This window comes from Ambystoma mexicanum, chromosome 9, assembly GCF_040938575.1.
Source record: "Ambystoma mexicanum isolate Mex_15411 chromosome 9, UKY_AmexF1_1, whole genome shotgun sequence".
Taxonomy (NCBI): Eukaryota; Metazoa; Chordata; class Amphibia; order Caudata; family Ambystomatidae; genus Ambystoma; species Ambystoma mexicanum.
Window position 1 is genome coordinate 1,448,614,917 of NC_090931.1, and position 20,834 is coordinate 1,448,635,750.

The 20,834-nt window shown below is 46.4% G+C and overlaps 1 protein-coding gene across 1 annotated transcript in view; it reads right to left on the reverse strand.

Moving 5' to 3' along the window:
- Positions 1-2,477: 2,477 nt before the first annotated feature.
- The window catches only part of CNPPD1 (cyclin Pas1/PHO80 domain containing 1), a 176,227-nt gene continuing 157,870 nt past the window's right edge, over positions 2,478-20,834 (reverse strand). The window contains exons 7-8 of the mRNA XM_069616873.1: positions 20,640-20,757; positions 2,478-3,262 (exon numbers count right to left, since the gene is read on the reverse strand). Of these exons, the coding sequence (XP_069472974.1) occupies positions 2,522-3,262; positions 20,640-20,757 (859 nt within the window). The 3' untranslated portion in view covers positions 2,478-2,521. The remainder of the gene's footprint in view (positions 3,263-20,639; positions 20,758-20,834) is intronic.

Sequence of the window (20,834 nt, forward strand, 5' to 3'; positions counted from 1 at the left end):
GCCTCGGCTGCAACTGTAGAAAGGTCATATCTTGTCAGCACAGAGATATCCAAGAAGAAGCTGCTTCAAACAACATCTCAGGCATCATGCGAGGACAGTTGAGAGCATTTGACAATGACCTACGCAGTTCTCCCTTTTAGGGCACCCAGCCCTTTTAAGGCAACGCCTGCACCAGGAAATTAGATTTTCTTAAATGTGGTCCATTTGCCCTCCAAAAGCATGTTCAGTGCCCGCCAGAAGTGCTCACCCACAATATATCCTGGGAAGTCGAAGGAATTAGATCAATATGATATGACTGGGATCTCACGGTCTCCACAAAGAAAGATGCAAAGGGAGACATGCCATTTTTCAAGTTCAGAGGACATTTTTCACATATACATGTAATGGTCTTCCAGCCAAGCGATATCACCGAAGGGGGAGGAAGGTTGAAAAGAACCACAATGTGTTATATCTGAATATTATGTGAGGGACCAAGAAAGCAAGATGGCAATTGCTTCAGCACCATTAGGCAGCGTTGCCAGTCCCCCAACCAAAGTAGTAGATGCAAACAGGTAGGGCAGCTGGCAGGGTACACCAGAACACAGGGCCAACCTAGGTTTACCATTTACTATACAGAGCACAATGCTTCTTGTAGATCTCCAAAACCCGGTGATAGGCACCAGCTTATAAACAGAGGGTGATCAAATGTTAACCGGTCGCATGGTTTGTGGTTGGTTGAATGTTGGACTGAATAAGCAGCCTCCAATTCAACTATTAGCAATAGTGCAGAGTGGCTGTTGTGGCCTCGACACCCCCTTTGCTGTGCCTACCAGGAACTCCCTCCTAACCACCTTCATAGGCTATATTACCATCTTTGACAACAGGATGAAAATCTAGACCTGGAGGACATACCGGTCAGTGCAAAGATCCCCAACCAAGCCAACGTCAGAGCAGCATATGGAGTATTGCAGTGGTGGGCAACACGCTTTAAACTAGGTTAGCACCACTGCAGCGGCATCATCTCAATAGAGTCCAAAACGTGAATGATCAATGAAGCTCTAAAGAAATCATATGGACATCAACGCGGGAAGAAAGAGGGCGAGATGGTATCCAGACTCTCTGAAAGTCTTCCCATGATACTCAACGCTGCCCATTCAAGGGATAAAAACCCTGAAGGTTCTCCAGAATTTCAACCCCTATGACCTTGCTGGTGTCTTCAATAGTTAAATAGGGTTGGTTGCAAGTGACCTTTTAAAAGAAATGCTTACTTTTCTATTCAGAGTCGCATGGGTAATTGGGTACTTAGATGCTGGATCAGGCGAACAGCAAAACTTTGCCCCCTACTCATAGACCGGTCCATAGAGTATGCAGAAATCGATACATCAGTCCCTGGGACATTCTCACATCAGCAAAATAACCCCCACAGCTTGCCATTTGTACAAAAGGGTTCTCAAACCATTTGGCATAGACCCGTAATCATATCATAAGGGTAACAGTTTGTCTGAAGAATGGTGTGAACGAACGTGGCAGAATCGCAAGCTTTTTGTCACTTTCAGTACAAAGACCATCCTACCATTAAAAAGCCCAACACTAAAAAGTAGGTCTAAGAGTGAAGTTGGGGGGTCGCCAATCTCTCTCCAGGTCGTCACCTTCTGAAAAGATCTCCTCAGTTTCTGATCACCACTTAACATATACAGTTCAAGGAAATCACTGAAAACATTTCTATACCACCCAAGGAAGACCATCCGATTGCCACTGAGTAGGTAGATGCAGACACACAAACCGCCCAGGAACAAACTCTCTCAAATTCCTAGATTTCAGCACAGACTGAGCCAAGGCAGTCTTAAAGGATAGAAAAGGCCCTACAAGCTTCTAGCAAGTATTAACTATTGCTGCAGTTGTGTTAGGCAGAGCAGCAGCTCTTTGAAAAGCCACCATTAAGAACCATGGGCAGGAAAGACAGTGTTGACAGTTGCCTAGGTACTACTCTCCATCTAAAACTGCAACGGATGCAACGATGCAGTTCTGCGATATCACAACTCCAACTGCACTCATGGCACAAAGTCTTAACCCTTTCCTTTTCTCACCTCACCAACCCCAATAACTACTCGGGTAACCACAAGGTCTCTAGTGCATGGGCAGCCCAAATATTGCTTGGAAACAGATCTACTTTTTGGAGTTTCAGCTAAAAAAAATTAAAAAAAAGTAACAGGATATCAATCACCTGTCCGTTCATGGAAAGCAGACCAACATATTCTCAACAATTAAGTAGTACATCCCCCATTTCCATCTGGGGCGCCCATGTACATGTAGCAACAGAAATGTGCACGTGCAGTAGGGAGATGCAACACTAGCAAAAGTGCCCATGTTCAAATTATTGCTCTGGTTTACAGTGAAACCGAGTACCAATCAGCACTAGATTTCATGGAAACATTTTTTGGGGCCAGTGTTGCATGTCAATACTGCATGTGCTGCAAGTGCATCAGTGTGGGTAAAAGACCGGTCCATATTTTTATTTCTTGGAAGGTCCCGCACGCAAGTCTCATCCTGCAACAACAAAGGTTTTCAGACGGGTCAAATCTGCATTGGGTTTTAAGTAGCATCGGTTCAAGACCAGGGGATTCAAGAAGTCTGCTGCTGTCTGGGGACCATCAGGGGCCAACACTGGGAAGGGGTTCCAGTCGTTACTGTTGTCACAGAATGGAAAGCCATGACACGAGGGAGCCTTGGAAGAGCCAGGCAACACCAGTCCAGAAGAGATGCGGGTAAAACGATGAGCAGAATCTGAATAGTTGAATTTGGGGTGCAGTCCTGGTATAGGGGACCCTCGCTGATACTTTAAACACCTAGGACATTGTGCAGTTATTTGCCGGGAATCCTCTTCCAAATCAGGCCTTTCGTTGCAGGTCAGTGCGGTTAGAACAGAGCCCCAGAGGTAAAGCGCAGTAGCAGCGACACCAGAGCGCTTTTCTAGGGTGTCATTCTCCAAACAACATGACTGAGTGACGGAGGAAGCAGGAGGACCAGCTTCGGGGTCGAAGAGCAGAGCAAGGTCCGGTGGACGACTTGAAGGTGCAAGGAGGGCCTGAAAAGGAGCCTCAGGGCTCATTGCCTGCAGAGGTGCTTCAGGGCTCAGCAAGGACCCTTCGTCCAGTAGAGGTTCACCGGATGGACCCATGACCATGGTAGCATTTTCCACACGTGCTACCTGGTGCACCAAAGTAATGGATGCAAGCAGCGTAGCAACACCAGTCAGATACACAACTCCCAGGATGCATGCCAACTGTAAGAAAAAAAAAACATTGATTAATAAAAGCATGATTAACCAACCCCATAAGAAAGGAAGAACAGAGAGGAGGTAGCTACCATTTGGCATAGGTCACCAACACAAGGAATTACACAAGCTTGCCTACAAACCCATATTCTCCTTACTTCAATGGTCTTTTTCTAGCAGAAATGGGGGACAACCCCATCATAAATGCCTCATTCCCTTCAGGTGATAACTCCCCCGCAAACCCCTGCCCCTGATTAGGCACCTACGACCTGAGGCGCTCTAGATGTTTCAGCCGGAAACTCCCATGATCCCTCGCCACAGATCATGTTTGCTATGGCCGATGATCAGTTACATGTGATTTCATCGAATACAGATTTCATCGAATACAAAACAATACCAGAATTTTAAAAAATCCCTTTTCGTTGTTTTGTATTTGTTGTTTGTTTGTTTGTTTATTTATTTATTTGTATGGCGCACCTTACCCAGGGGCAACAGGGTGCAGGCAGAAGATAATTCGAAGCTTACAATGTTGCAGAAATATACACTTTGAGGTAGTGATAGAGATAATCAGAATTACAGAATAAGAAATGTACAAATCTTCATACATACAAAGTCAATATCTATGCAAGGGTAAATATACAAATATGTACAGGGCTGTTAGAGGCGGGTACTCCTGAGAAAAAATATTCAGGATTACAGGAATAGGAGGTATGGAAATGTATACAGATCTTCATAAAAGGTCAATATCTATACAGGAGGTAAGTGTACAGATGTGTGCTGTAAGGGCTGTTAGAGGCGAGGGCGAAGTCGCGAACAAGGTATCACTATCTATGCCTAGGTATAGAGAGTGCAGCTACATACAATGGTTATTGGAGTTTAGAAGACACCTCATCAGTCACCTTAAGTGTAGATATGGTTGGTCAGCTCTTAGGTTGTGTGGCAGAGAATTCCAGAGCATGGCAGCTTTCACTGGGAAACTGTTCCCACCAATGGTGGAGAGTTTGAATCTGGGAATTATCAGGCGGTTGGAATTGATAGTTCTTGTTCGTCGGATGGAGGACTTTCTCTTTACCTTGTCCATCAGGTAGCTGGGGGCGGCATTGTTGAGGGCTTTATGGGTTAGGGAGGCCAACTTTAGTTTGATTTTGTTATCTGTGGAGAGCCATTTCTGTTGGCGTCTGGTGGTAGAGATAGGATCTCTCTTATTAATGCCGAGGGCAGCTCTCAAGGCATTATTTTGTAGGATTTGAAGCCTGTGGATAATGGCTTTGTTAGCGCCACTATAGAGGGCATTACAATAATCGAGCCTAGATAGTATGAGTGCTCTTGCCAGGATCAAGCAGCTGTCATTGGATAGGAATGGTCTGCCTGCCCTTATTAATTTGCAGGTGTACGCAGTGGTAGATGCTAGTGAGTTGACCTGTTTAGTGAATGACATAGTGGCATCTAGATAAAAGCCGAGGGTTTTTACTTCCCTGGATACTCTAATGAGATTGCCATCTATGTTGAATTCGGCATATTCAAGGCCTAGTTTGTTGATATTAGCGGGGGAACCTAAGATGATGAGCTCTGTCTTGTCATCATTCAGGCATAGACCATGCGATGCCATCCATGCCTGAATGATGATATACCCTATTCACCAACTCTCTGTCCTTACTGTGATCCCCTGAAAGTGGGAGGAGAATCTGAGTGTCATCAGCATAGTTAGTGTAGGTGACACCAAGATGGTCCAGATCGTCGAACAGGGGTTTGGTGAAGATGTTATATAGTGTGGGGGAGACGCATGAGCCCTGCGGTACTCCACAAGTAATAGGAGAGGGGTCTGCTGCTGCTGAAGGGGAGAAGACTCTCATGGTTCTCTCGCTCAGAAAGGATTCAATCCATTTGATAGCTTCTGGGGAGAAGTGAGCAGCTGAGTCAAGGTGTTTGCAGAGGACCTTGTGGTCGACGAGGTCGAAAGCCGCGGAGAGGTCGAGTAAGAGGAGGAGTGCTGTCTTGCCCTTGTCCCTCAGATCATCGATTTGGGTTTTCAGATTGATAAGGGCTGTTTCCGTGCCGTGTAGTGGGCGGAAACCTGATTGTCTGGAGCCTAGTAACTTGTGCACTTCTAGGTATTTTTGAATCTGGACATAGGCAACTTTGTCCAAGATTTTCAGTAGGAAGGGTACCGTGGTGATGGGTCGGTAGTTAGTGGGGATGAGGGGATCAAGCGTCTGTTTTTTGAGGAGGGGGAGCACCCAAGATTGTTTTAAGTTGGCGGGGATGCTGCCTGAGGAGAAAGAGGCGTTTATGAGTAGAGATAAAGGGCGACAGGTCTCTGGCTGCGTCCTTTATTATGTGTGCGGGGCAGATATCGCCTTTACAGTTTGATGGTTTAAGGGAAAGGATGATTTTCTCAACCTCCAGGGTGGTGGTTTTAGAGAAGGTGAATGAGTTGATGTGTGTACTTGGTGAGGCAATGGGCGGAGGTATGGGAGGGTTAGTGAGGTTAAGGGAGTCTTTTTTTAGTTGAATTTTGTTTTGTAGGGTGTTTATTTTATTTGCTAGTGCTTGTTGGATGTCTGTGCACCAGGTCTGGTTCTTAGTGCAGGTGTCGGGTGTAGCAATGGGTGACTCAAGTTCCTTCAGTATGGAAAAGAGCTCCTTCATACTTGAGTTGGAATTGGCAATGCGGATGTTATAGGAATTCCGTTTGGCTAAGCAGATTTCAGCTTCGTAGTGACGAGAAATCGTGTCAAGGCTGGCTTTCTTTTCACTGGAGGGGCATAGTTTCCAATCAGCTTCGCATTTTCGCTTTTTTAGGCGAAGGGCTTTGAGTTCGGGTGTATACCATTTGTTTAAATGGGTTTTTGGCTTGCTGGTGCGAAGTTTGAGTGGGGCAATTTTGTCCATGGTAGATAACATGATTTTATTATATTCGTGGACTAGTGTGTTGGGATCTAGATTGTCTGGTAATGCGTTTAAGGTTGGAAGGATAGCTGGGATGATTTTTTCTATTGAAATATTTTTCTTGTTTCTTGTGAGGCAGGGTGGTGCCAGAGACACGGTTGTGGTAGTTGATCTAGAGGTCAGTAGGTTAAAAGAGACCAACGAGTGGTCGGTCCAGGGTAGTGGTGTGGTGGCTGTGATGACCGCTGAGCAATTAGCATCAGCAACCCAGTCTAGGGTTCTACCCTTCAGGTGGGTGGGTAGGTTGACTTTTTGAGAGAGTCCGAGTGATAATATCGTATTGGCTATGGTAGATGCATGTAAGTCTGTTGGGTCGTTGAACCCTAGGTTGAGGTCCCCTAGTAGCAGTAGTTGTGAGGTGGTTTTCGCATTGTTAGAGATTAGGTTGTGTAGATCTTCCTCGAATGTTCCAAGTGGACCTGGTGGTTTGTAGATCAGGTGGATAGTGAGGGATTGGATGTGATTTATGGGGAGTTTGGCAGTGAGGGATTCACACGACTGCAGAGTTTGGGTCGGGGCTAATCTGAGAGCTAAGCTTACTTTGGATATGATGGCGATGCCACCGCCCCGGTTACCTACCCGGTCCTGCCTAGATATAGTGTAGCCGTCTGGGATGGCCAGCATTAGAGATGGGCCTTCTGCATTGTGGAGCCACGTTTCGGTTAGGGCAATAAAGTCTAATTTATCTTTGATAATTAGGTCTGCTATATCGAGGGCATGTGCGACCAATGATCTGGTATTGAGGAGAGCTCCTTTGTAGGAGTGTACATCTGTTTTTACCGAGATGTTTGTATGAGTGATAGGTTTGGACTTGGTTGTGGGGATAGTGGTGCCTTTGGTGGACCTTTTGGCTTCGCATTTGGAATCAGACAGGGATCTTCGGGGAGGCTCATAGAGTTTAGAGTCTGGCGCGAAGTTTGTGGTTTCTTTCGGTGGTAGGGCAGGGGTGGGAGGCAAGGGTTTTGGGTCCTGACTTGCAGTAATATCTTGGGTAGGAAGGGTCAGGATAGTGCCGAGTTGTAGGTGAGATTAGAGCCTGGTTGGGGAAGGGGGGGCTCCTGAGCCAGTCTCCTGGATGGGAGTGTCTGGGGATGTGGGCGTGGCCATTGCACAGAAGATGAGTAATATGGTTAGCATTTTCTACAGTACTGCGCTGGCGTTGTGTGGGAGTAGCAATGTAGGTGCTATTTGGGAGATGGGGTGGGCAGGGGCGAGAAGCAATACAAATACGTATCATTCAATTCAGGCAAGGCAGTAAAAGTGCAATATGTAGATAGGGTAGTAACGCCTAGATTCAGTTTGTGGTCAAGGGGTGAAGTTTGGGTTGCGGTAGGAGCTCAGTAGTCTCTGGGAGGACATGGGTGGCTATGTAATCAGAGCATGTGCAGGAATAGTGGTAGCCAGCGAATATACGGTGGGGTATCACCTAGATTCAGAAAACACAGTTTGGCTATAAAGCAGTGGGGTATCACCTAGATTCAAATAGCACAATTGGCAATAATGCAGTGGGGCATCACCTAGATTCAAATAACACAGTTTGGCAATGATGCAGTGGGGTATCACCTAGATTCAAATAACACAGTTTGGCAATGATGCAGTGGGGTATATATGATACATTACTCACCGTAATCGTATTTCTGATGCTTGTATCTGCTTAGATTCACATGCTGTGCATAGGCCGACATCTAGTGGAAGCTGCAGAGTATTAGTTTGTTTTTCGAAACTCGAAAATGGGCATCGACACAGGCGTGCCAGTAATACTATCCCTAGTGTGACGTCCACTGTACCCAAGATCCCTCACGCGTCTAGGATCCTCAGATTGTATTTTTTCTGACATGAGGAAGCATGAGGAGTAGCGTGAGTACAGATAATCCAAGCAGATAAACAGAAAGGTAAGACTACAAGCAATCATGCGCCTTCTCTCGGAGGGGAGGAAGGGTGGGTCGCATGTGAATCTAAGCAGATACAAGCATCAGAAATACGATTACGGTGAGTAATGTATCCCTTCTGAGGCTTGTGGAATCTGCTTAGATCACATGCTGTGCATAGATTAGCGAGCAGTACCAGAAGAAGGATGTGAGAAGGGTCATGAGCAAACAGGTGTCTTAGAACCGCTTGTCCCACTTGTGTATCTGTCTTGGAATGAGTGTCAATGCAGTAATGCTGAGTAAAAGTGTGAATAGAGCTCCAAGTAGCTGCTTTGCAAATGGTGTCGAGGGGAACATTTGCAATGAAAGCCAGAGTGGCCCCAATGCCTCTAGTAGAGTGGGCTCTTGGCGTAAAAGGCAGAGTTTTTTCAGAAAGAGAGTAACACAGCTGTATACAGTTGATAATCCACTTCGAGATAGCGCCTTTAGAGACGCGATCTCCCGCTCTGCCTGTAGCTACGGAGACAAACAGTTGATCTGTTTTCCTTAGCGGTCTGGTCTTATTTACATAGTAGAGAACCGCCCTACGCACATCTAGGGTGTGTAGTTTCACCTCAGCCGAGCTTTGTGGGTTCTGGAAGAAAGCCAGAAGCTCGATGGACTGGTTTACATGGAACTTAGATATAAATTTAGGTGAGAACCTAGGGTGTGTGCGTAAAACCAGTTTGTCTTTGTGGATAGTAAAGAAGGGATCCTGCACTGACAGAGCCTGAATTTCACCGACTCTTCTTATAGAGGTAATGGCTACTAAGAAGGCCGTTTTATAAGTCAGGTGTTTGAGACTACTTTTATGCATGGGTTCGAAAGGGAGGCCCATGAGCTTAGCTAGCACCACATTAAGGTCCCACCCTGGCGGTGGGTTCGAAATAGGAGGGTGAAGTCTCTTTACTCCTTCCATGAAGGCTTTAACTACTGGTACTTTCCACCACGACACCTTGTTATGGGATGTGGTGTAAGCCGAAAGGGCTGCCAGGTGTACTTTCAGAGAGTTAAAAACCAAACCTGCATCAAGCAGGTGTAGCATGTATGTCACAACGTTGGAAGGAGTGCAATCAACAGGGTTGATTTGTTTATTCTGGCACCAAATAACTAATCTTTTCAACTTGTCAAAGTAACAGTGCCTTGTGTTTGGTTTCCTGGATTCTTTTAGGATGTCCATACACCTTTGTGGTAAATTGAGATGTCCAAACTCTATGACCTCAGGAGCCATGCTGCCAGGTTCATTGAGTTGGGTTGCTGGTGCACTGTTTGACCTTGTTGCTGGGACAGTAGGTTGTACCAAGCTGGAAGTTTGATGGGCTCGCACACTGCCATCCTGCGTAGGTGTGGAAACCACGGTTGTCTCGCCCACATGGGAGCAACTAGGATGAGCGTCATCGATTCCTTGTTCATCTTGTACACCACCTTCCTGATGAGGAGTCGGTGGAAAAGCGTACGCAAACATCCCTGACCAGTTCATCCACAGGGCGTTCCCTTGGGAGTGTGGCTGGGGGAACCTGGATGCAAATCCTGGGCATTGTTTGTTTTCGCTTGTGGCGAATAAGTCTATAGTGGGGAAACCCCACCGAGAGAAGAGATCTTCTACGATCTCTCTGTGAAGGACCCATTCGTGTTCTTTTGGGAGGGAGTCTCTGCTTAGAGCATCCGCTAGGGAATTGAGCTCCCCTGGAACATGTTGTGATGACAGGAAGATGTTCCGTTTGAGTGCCCATATCCAGATTTTCTGGGCAAGCTTGGACAGATTTGGCGAACGAGTCCCTCCTTGCTTGTTCAGATAGAACATGGCTGTCGTGCTGTCCGTCCGGATTTGCACCGACAAGTTTAGTAGATGGGGCTCGAACGCCCGAAGCGCTCCGACTACTGCCAGAAGCTCTAGCAGGTTGATGTGGTTCTTGGCTACTGAGTGAGACCAGAGACCCTGAGCTGTGTGGTGGAGATGGTGAGCTCCCCACCCAGTCAGGCATGCATCTGTAGTCACCACTGCCTGTACTTCGGGATCGTAAAAGGGTTTCCCCCTTGCGAGGTTCTCTTGTCCACCAGTGTAGGCTCTGTACAAGTGTTGGCGAAACGACCACTAGATCGTCCCACTGACCACTTGCTTGAGACCACTGTTTCGCCAACCATTCCTGCATGGGACGCATGCGCAGCCGCGCGTGGGGGACCAGGTAAATGCATGACGCCATCATGCCCAGTAACCGCATTGCTTTGCGTACCGTTATTTGTTGACCTGACTGAATGTGGAATTTGCAGTAGTATATTCCGAATTCTCTCTTCCGAAGGGAAGGTCAACCCTTTCTGAGTATCTAGGATCGCTCCTAGGAACTGTTTTGAGGTGCTTGGCACCAGACTTGACTTCTTCTCGTTGATTGAGAAGCCCAATTTGTGGAGGAGGTCGATAGTCCTCTGAATGTTTGTCCTGCAAATTCCTGGGGTTTCCCCCCGTTATGAGCCAGTCGTCCAGATAAGGGTACACTGGGATTGCCTCCCTGCGTAGGTGTGCAGCTGCCACCGCCAGTACCTTGGTGAATACCCTTGGTGCTGAAGCTATCCCGAAGGGCAGTACCTTGAATTGGTAGTGGCGACTGTCTACCTTGAAGCGCAAGTACTTTGTGCGCCGGGAGCATGGAAATATGAAAATAAGCATCTTTCATATCCAAGGTTGCCATGTAATCCCCCTTTTTTAGGAGGGGGATTACCTCTTGTAGCGTGGTCATACGGAATTTTTGGGGCTTGACATACTTGTTGGCAGGTCGTAAGTCCAATACTGGGCGCATTGTCAAATCTTTCTTTGGCACAAGGAAGTAAGTTGAATAGATACCCTTGTTTACCTGGTGTCCTGGGACGAGTTCTATCGCATCCTTTTCTAGCAGAATGGCGATCTCCTCGAGAAGGATCTTCTGATGTTCTAAGGAGTGTACTCTTTGTCGTGGAGGATGGTTCCGGGGACGCTGCAGTAATTCTATACAATATCCTGTGGACACTGTTGACAGCACCCATCTGTCTGAGGTGATCCCTTCCCAAGCCTGGGTGAAGTTGGAAATGCGTCCCCCTACTGGGGTAGCGTGAGAAGGGACCCTGAACTGAGCGTCACTGCTTTGGTGGAGGCGTGCCACCTCCCTTGTTGGGGCTGCCTCTGCCTCTCCCACGACCTCTCTTGTTACCCCTTCCGTAACTTTGGGTAGACTGCTGGCTGTTGTTCCACTGTGTACCCTGTCCCTGGGCATAGTTGCCTCTGTGAATTTTGGCCGCGTGGGCGACGAAAATTACTGTTCCCCCTCTGGTTAGGGGGTTTGTTGGTAAGCCGGCCAAGGGATTTGAGAGTCTCGTATTCGTCCTTGGCATTTTTAAGTGCGTCTTCGACCGCTTTCCCAAACAATAGATCGGGTTCCACCGGCTTGTCTATTAATGAAGCCTGGGTTTCTGTTTTGAACCCCGACTTCCGTAACCACGCATGTCTCTTGATAACAGTACCTTCTGCTATCAATCTTCCTGCGTTGTCTGCGGCGTCGAAAGTTGCCTTTAATATGCAACCAGACACGGCTCTCCCTTCTGCCGAGATCCGAGCCAATTGGCCCTTTAACGGTTCAGGAGCAGAGGCTATGAGTGCCGCGACCTCTTCCCATTGATGGCAGTTGTAACTGGCCAACAGGGTGGTGGAGTTAGCAATCCTTGCTTGGTAGGCGGACGTTGAGGCTACCTTCCTGCCAAACCCGTACAGTTTCTTGCTCTCCTTGTCGGGAGGAGCTTCTGACGACGATAAGGGTGTTCCAGCCCTCTTCCGAGTGTTGGTAACCACTAGGGAGTCTGGTTTAAGATGCCCTCTTATATAAAGAGGGTCAGACTGGGCTGCCCGGAAAAGTTTTTCGACTCTGGGGTTGATTGCTCTGGTGAGGTTTGGATTCACCAGGGACGGATCTATTCTACGTTGGATGGATTTAAGGATAGGTCCCTTTCCTCCTGTACACCGTGGGTGTCGATGTGAAAATGTTCTGCCGCGCGAGCGAGAACCTCATTAAGGAGGGGCTGGTTATCGACTGGCGAATCGGTAACTGGGGCTTCGCTTTCTACCGGGGAATCTACTCTGTAAATTTCCTGCTCATCCTCTCCCTCCTCCTGGTCCTCATCATCCGCATAGTATTCAGTCCAGGTTTGTTCTTCCATAATTTCAAACTCATGGTCCCCCTCAGGGAAAGGCTGTCCTTGGTACCTGGGGTGTGGAGTAGAGTAAGGCTGCACCTCGAAGGGTTCAGGTCTTTCGAACCGGGCCTTTTTACTTAGGGGGATAGGATCAGAGGAACCTGAGGGTGTGGCCCCTTGAGGGTCATACGAAAGGAAATGCTCTGGATTTTTGTCGTAAAAAATCAGCCAAGGAAGACATCCTTGACATGACCCTGTCTATGTCTTCACTGGACCATTCTTTGGAACAGGGGATGACTTTAGTAGGCAATTTAGGGGACTTATCAAGGGTAACCTTGCTGGAAGTTGATGTCCCAGTAGACTTGTATTTGTCTGTCTGCTTAGGGGGGAAGGATGGTCTTACAGGAGTGGAAGAATGTGCTTTCCGCTGTTTTCCCCCCTCCCCGTGCGTGGAAAAATGTTTTCCCTGTCCCTTGGAGGCCCCAGAGACTTTCGACGCCTGGCGTCGAGGATCTGGAGAAGTATCTGTGTTTTTCGAGCGTGGGGCCTCGCTGGTGTTAACTGTGGGCTCGGTCTCTTGGAGCGCGGCCTGGGGGTGGAAGTCGTCTTCGTCTTCCGACGATCGAACTTCCGTTAATCTAGGGAGCGAGGCACTCTTGGCAAGAGTGGATGATTGCCTTGCGTCATGAGGCGATCTCGATCGAGAGCGCCCAGAGGACACCGAGTCGGACCGTTCTATCTGTGCCTCTTTCCGAGAAGTCGACGTCGTCGAGGTTCAGTTGGACTTAGTGTGCTTAGTGTGTGTAGGGTGTGTAGCGCTTGCGTCGCCGGGGGTCTTCCCCATAGCCGCCCTGCCGGACGACCTTCCGAGGTCGGGGACCTGCGCTCGGCTGTCTTTCGACGCCGTAATGCCCTCGCCGTCCGAAAGTACGGCGTCGCTGCCATCGCTGAAGGCGCCCTCCGCTGCCATGGCCGCCTGCCTGGCGTGGTGGGCCCAACGCTTTGTCGAACGGTCCTTAAGTGTCTTAGGTTTAAACCTACTACACGCTCTGCAGTTCGCTTCGGGGTGGTCCCTCGGCAAGCAGAGATTGCCCGTGGCGTGCCTGTCGACCCAAGGGTATTTGCGGTTGCACTTGGGGCAGAATTGGAAAGGGGTACCCTCCATACGCACCTTAAGGCAGCGGGCTGGTAAGTGTAGGAAATATATAAGGTGTACCTATATACCAAGAGTGAAGAGTATGTACCACCCCCCACTCTCCCTACTTGCAGGGCCGAGGCCAGCGGCCTACCAGGCCCGGGCCGAGGCCAGCGGCCTTCCGAAGCCCAGATCCGTCGTGCAGCAGCCGACGGTCGATGTCTTCTCCAGCCGTCGTCGAGTGTCGACGTTGGGGTGGGGAAGGATGTCAATAAAGAATAATAAATTTCAATTATTAGCAAAAGTATGGCTAAGGCCAGGGGACTCCGCAAGATGCTTCCGACCAGTATGGCGGAAAAAAACAATCTGAGGATCCTAGACGCGTGAGGGATCTTGGGTACAGTGGACATCACACTAGGGATAGTATTACTGGCACGCCTGTGTCGACGCCCATTTTCGAGTTTCGAAAAACAAACTGTAATACTCTGCAGCTTCCACTAGATGTCGGCCTATGCACAGCATGTGATCTAATCAGATTCCACAAGCCTCAGAGATATATATATATATAAGAAAGGAAAAACAGCTTTGGAGAAGTGACTGCATAGTCACGCTAGAAGGATGCAAGTTATAAAAACCTTGTTTGAATGTCAGTTATGAATTTAAGGCCTTAAATCAATTAGCGCCATACATTAAAGTTCCCTGATCTGTCTCTAATGAGACAGATCTTAAAAATGTGACTAAATCTACTGCCCACAAGAGCGGTGTTAGAGCAAAATGGGACATGCTACGAAGAGGGTCTTGGTTTTCTAATAATACGTCAGAGTTGGAAACACCAAGACATATTATTTAATTGTAAGGCCCCCATCTGAGAGAAGTTCTGAGGTATTTAGCAGATGTTTAAAGCATTATATTACACTATCTCTGGAAGCATGGTGGGCTATGTTATTTAGTGGGCAACAGAGCTGAATTTTAATATCAGTGGGGATCTTTCCACAGAATATTTTTAGCCAAGATCAAATAAAAATGTTTGTTATAGCCATTGTAAATAGGTTTTAGAGATAAACAATACCTTTTTAGATCAATGGAAACAATGTACACTTTTTAGGTAATGATTTTATGTCAAAATTGTTGTGTTTTTTGTACTAATAAATATGAGGGTATGCAGTAGTAGGATGGTGCACTGAGTCAATGGCTTAACTTATATTTTCAGTAATATGGCAATCTTTGGACAATATTCATACCATTTTCTTGTAGCCCAACATTACTCAAGGGCCATCCATCTGGACTGAACAGTTCACCCTGGCTCAAACAGCAATAAAATATCCCAGTAACAAAGACAACAACATTACAGATCCAATACAATTTGTACTCTATGCTAGTGCAATGGACATGGTTGCAAATCAATAGGCCTGCCAGGATATACAAAACATATGCATGACCGCAGAAAATGGGCGAGGGGTGGGTGGAGGGGGTGCTGTCAGTCTATGCTCATTTTCAGAAACCAAGCACACCTAGGCACCCAGTCTGTTCTTGGGATAGTCTTACATGCAAGGAATTATAAAGGTGGGGGAGGGAATTGGGTGTGGGTATGCGCGTCCAATGCCATCCATAGACAATTACAATTTAGACAGTCCTGAGCCAGATTTGTCCCTTTGGATTGACACTCTCAGAATCCATAGTCCAGAGAAATGTTTATTAACCTAAGACTGGGAAAATAAGTCACAAAACTTCAAGGGTCTGCTTGAGCGCATCTCAAGACCATCATCACGCCAAACATTCTAGTTTACTACACAAAGTTACAGGTAATATATTGAGGTTTTTGAGCGCTGCCATTTTTTTTTTAAAGCACTTCTCAAATTCTTCATTCCTATAAAACTTGATGCACAATGACCTTAGATCATGAATTGTACTCGAAAATAGCCCCTAGTAACAAAAACACTTCTGTACCACATATATAGGAGGGAGGGGAAAAAAATACGAGGTCCAACGACCATTTTGCAGTTTACCTGCTGCGTACTTACAATGATACAAATTGTGAATGTTCGGCCTTTGGACAGACATTTTCTAAAATTATATAGTCAAAATAGCAACAACATTGCAAATAATACTTTGCAAGTCATTTTAAAATAAAGAAGATTCCTCTATCGTATGGCCCTGAAGAAGCACGCACCTAGATTACATAAATAACTGATTAGTGTGAAACAAGTGTTGGACAGATTCATTTTTTAAATACTTCTGGTTACATTCTAGGAAAAGCTGGCTGCATTAAATTGTCAAATAATCTTTGGTCACATCGGATTGCATTTGGAAAACAAAAGCGGTTATGCAAAAGGTGGTCATTAATTCCATTTGTAATAGAAACACATTTGTGGTAGTCATTTGTGACTGGATGACATAATTTATCATGTGGAGGTTCCACATTTTATTTATCCTTGTGGAGTTAACAGATTGATTTGGAATCTAAAGTTGATTATGTAAACAAGTTGCAGATTAAATGTACTCATATCACTAGAAATAAGTTTCGCACATCAATCTGTTATTAGACTTATTTGGGACTATTCTAGTTTACTCGTAATATCACGTTTTCTTAGCATCATCAATACACGGTCTAAGTGACAGGACTTCCTTGTACTCAAGATGTCACAAACATTCTTCCCTTGGCTGCATCCCTCCCCCTGCCTATGGCACCTGCTCATTCTTTTCCATCCTCTTAGCTCTCCCGTGCTCTTTTTGCCCCTCAGACTAAGGTCTACAATACGCTAGTCTCCAGCCTAGCCTAGGTGCCGCGAGAAGACTACAAATAGGCAAACGGGTGCAGTACAAAAGCCTCAAACAGAGAGCCACCTTCACTGAAAGTTTTACAATGCCACACTGATTCAGTGGCTTTTTGAAGATGCCTTGATGCACTGCTGCCAGAAACACATCACTCCTACTGGCTGCCATGCAGGGAGGAATGCTATCTTCAACTGGTGAAGTGATTGTACCACAAGATGATATGCAGTGGTTGGCCCATCAGACAAGAAACCTTGTGCTACTTCAACACCACCTTCACGCTGCTCCCACCAGACCTCACAAGCATGGCTCAATAGGTTGGAGGGGAGGCTGCGAGCATCTGTTAAAAAATGTATTGCCACAGTAAGCCACCTACCCCTCTGCTTACAGTTTTCAGGCGGCATGACTGGATCAAGGAAGCAGGATCTTGCACCTGCTTTGTTGGCAATAGTTCCATCCCTCGAGTGGGCGTAGACAATGGGGCAGGAAGGAAGTCTCTCAACTGCCATACACTAAATCTATGAATGAATTCCCACAAATATGCCGGAATAAGATTGGTGGCACTTGTAGCATTCCTTTGAAACGTCCCAAAAAGGCAATTAGGGAATTCTAAATCAGATGCCAGTTATTTTCTTGAAGCAGTGAATGTTGCCAAATACAGCCCGACAAACATTTACATTAACCAGTTATTACATCTGTTCCACCCTGTCTTATACACCTGCCATTTTGCAAGGTTTGAGGGTTATTTCGGGGGCACAGGGTACAAGCGAAATGGGTGGAGGAAGTAGACCCGATCTCTGAAGACAATTATATAAAAGATTAAAAAGATGGCAGAGGCAGACGAAAAACAAAACATTGATCTAGAATACCAAACAGAAGGCCAGAGAAGGGGAGAACACCTATTAAGCCACACTGTGCAGTCATGTGTGAATGATACAGGACACCCATTATCATGGTGCAGAATACAGCACCAGCTGCAGATAGAGGGCTCAGTGTTCCACAACAAGCAGTGGATGGAAGGGCTAATAGGGTGTAGGACAGAGGGGATTGGCAGGATTCGCTGAAGTATTAACAGTGAAGTATGAATGATAAAGGTCACACTATTTGGAATGATCACATCTAGGCCAGCACCTGAATAGAAGATGGACAGCAGCCATTACACATAAAGGCACTCACACAATAGTCATGATTTAGAACCGCTGGGACAAAAGATTCAATCAAATTGGGGACCTATCTTGCATGACAGAGGACACGTGAGCTGCAGAATATACTGCTTAGAACCGCGGCCCTTATGGACTATTTTGGGTCCTGTGGGTCCCAACCATATGCCCAATGATCACTGTACTGTAGTGGTCAGGACTCCCTGGTCACTCTACACTCCACAGCCCTTGTGCCATTGAATGATCATTCGCCCCTATCAAAAGGGGCCTTCACCCGTGTTAAGCGATCTATAAACACTGCAAATTTGAGGTCCGGGACACTGCAAATATCGTAGAAGAGACAAGCCCACGTGTCACTGCAAATAAAAAAAAACACAAGTAGACGGTGGATGACTTTACGGAGGAGGAAAAGAAAAAACAATTACTGGTCCCAACAGAGTGTGCACTGTCTGGACGCTCTCCTGATGGAATTCAGGCTATTTAGTAAGACAGCCATGGTTTTTTACCAGATTGCTATACTCAGACTGCAGCCAACACCAAATGGTTGCATATTAAGATACAATTGGCAGTCACTCTACGGAACCAATAAGTACGTGCCCGCAAATGAGACCACAAACAGCACACGGTCGGAAGCAAGCAATGCTTTGCATGACCTTCACGAGACTATGGTTCATAAAGCGAGCAAAGTGACTGAATGCTGGCGAGAATGTTTGCTTGGGTAACCACGTGGTTATCGGTGCTTACGAAAATAGTGGTTCCGATTCTCGTACTGGCTCTCAGTGCCTTTTGTGCATGTCAGTTTCGATTGGGGTGGTGCCATGGGGGTGGAAATGGGGGGGAAATATATGACAAAGGGGACAGCCAAAGTTAGGGAAGGAATACCACCGCCCAGACACATTCAAACCCAAACCATTCACGAAATTAATATGATTATTGGGGTGGCTAGGGGGAGCTTTGTGGCTTGAGGGGACACTTTCCATGACACCTTCTGATTTGGAAAATTATTTCGCCCACTGGGTCGATTGTTGTGGAGATGGAGGGTGCTGATTTTTGGGATACACTCTGGAAGAATATGTTGCTGCTGGTTGGAGCTTGACGGGGGTGTCTAGAATTTGGATACCACAAGAGAAGTTGGGCGGGAAGGACAAGAAGTGATCGAAAGGGGTGGGTGGGGGGGGGGAGAATGGCTAAAGAAACACAGTAACGCCAAAGTAACTTGAGGGGTGACGTCAAGACACTCATATCACACCTAAATTACACCTAGTGCATCACACGTTATGGAGTAGGATGCGGTGTGCAGGGAAGTACACGTGCGAAAACACAGAACGCATTTTTAACTAGGGATAGGGAAGCATGGCCAAAAAAAAAAAAAAAAAAAAATAATAATAAATTTTTTTTTTTAAAAAAACACGTACAGCAGTAGTCACTTATTTTTTTGAACTTAGACCTGTTATGCGTTAGGTATATTAATGAAGAATAACAGTTTGACTATAGTTTAGCAGGTCCAGGGCAGACCACACAGAAACCATTTGTTGTTTGAAAGGACACAGCTAAGAGTAGAATTGAAGTTTAGCTGACACTAGCAAAAAACTGTTCCAGGTCATTTCATTGCGGGATGTTTTTTCGCTGGGTTTTGTACTGCGATTTTATTTTTACAAAAAAACCTATCACATGCCCCCCTAACCCCCCCATTTTCTTTAATTTGCATTTATTCCCAAACACCCACACCCCGTATATATAATTTACTAACCCCCCCCCCTAAAAAATTCGATGGGTTTTTTCCCCCAAAAAATTTGCAGTAAAAAAAATAAAACACAAAGAAGCATCCCACGATGAAAGGACGTCGTACCCAAAAAACGCTATATCAGCTCACCATTGGTGAGACACCAACAAGCCCCAGTATCCTATTAAATGTTGCAGAAGGAAAAGTTTCTCATGGGAAAAGAACTGCAGCCGAATACCAGGTGCAGTCCCACATGATAATTCAAAGGACATTGGGCTAGATACCAAGGGTGCAGGCAGTGAATACAGTAGCAAAGGAGAATCAAATAGCAGAAATACAGTTTCACCAACGGTGTCTTGCACAGTTTTTTCTCTCTAGAGCAGGCACAATGCAAGAGAAGAGACGGGAGCCAACGGGTGCAGGGAAGGAAGAGGGGAACCAATCAGGGGACTGGGATATGGTGTTTCAGAGGCTGTAACAATGCCCCTGGCCTTGGTGCTGTTCCCTCGTAATTCTATTGGATAGATTTGGTGGGATGCTGTGGCTCACACCGTCTACCAAGGGGTCCAATCGCATTGAGGGATTTCTCAACTTGTACCTTAGCAGTACCAACCAATGGCAAACCAGATTTTCTGTAGGTCAGCAGATAAAGATGTAATTGAGGGGAGGTAGCCTCGCGGGTCATGACGTCATGAAGGGGCGATGTTGCAGGAAATGTTTTTTATCCAATCAGGACATGTAATGTATACACGAACATAAGGGTCCCGGTGACGACCCACCAGTTATGTATTCGCGCATCCCCAAAAATGTACTGATTGACAAATATGAGATTTACTCGTATAAATATTGCTGCTCTTCGTGGCCAGAGTTGAGAATGTATTAAGAGTTCAGTTCCACAGAGCTTTTTGTTCAATAAAGCTGTGGTTTTTCTTGCACGGTGTACTCTTCTTTTGGATTACTTTTGTATTTTTCTTTGATCGCACCTGGAGACCCCTGGTCTACAGTTACTTGTAGTAAATGTGCACAGCTCACTTTTATACACAATTTTCTCCTACTTCACAGGAGTAGGAAGAATAAAAATCACACAGACCGGCATTTATAACACAAAGACAGCAATCAGATGATGGTGCCAAAGCAGCCATCATTTGGAGTTTCCAGACTGTGTAATTAATTATGGGGGTGGGGGGGGAGGTGGGGGGTGGGGGGGGAGTTGATGGGTGGGGGAGTGAATGGGTAAGGAGTGTCCGGTTAATGACACATTCATGGAAACTACCCCTGAGTTTTATGTTTTAGAAAATAAGTGGCAGTTCATGACCCAGTAGAATGAAAATAGAATAAACTACCCCAAGGAAGCCCACAAAGTACAGAGATGAAACTTCCAAATAATATCACCAAACGTGGTCAAGAAGCAGGCTACACGAAGGAAACAACATACAAAGGAAGCAGATGAGACTTGCCAATCATGGAGAACGAAAAACGTTCACCCCTCCCCATCCGCATCCCCCAGGTCACCCAACCCACCCAATTGCATCTCTGCCCCCTCCCAAATCCCGAGCTAAATGCTTGGTAGCAGGACTCCTACCTTGGCAACATGCTGATAGAACTGTCCGAAAGCCTGCTGCCACACACACTGCTCCAGAAGCACACAGAGCTCTGTGTAGGTAAACCAGCCACGCCTCCTGCCCTGCTCATCCGCCACTCTGAAAAGAAACAAGGGGAAGACAGAGCAGTGAGCATTCTCTTTCCCAGGAGGCATAACATTACCAGAACTGTACTT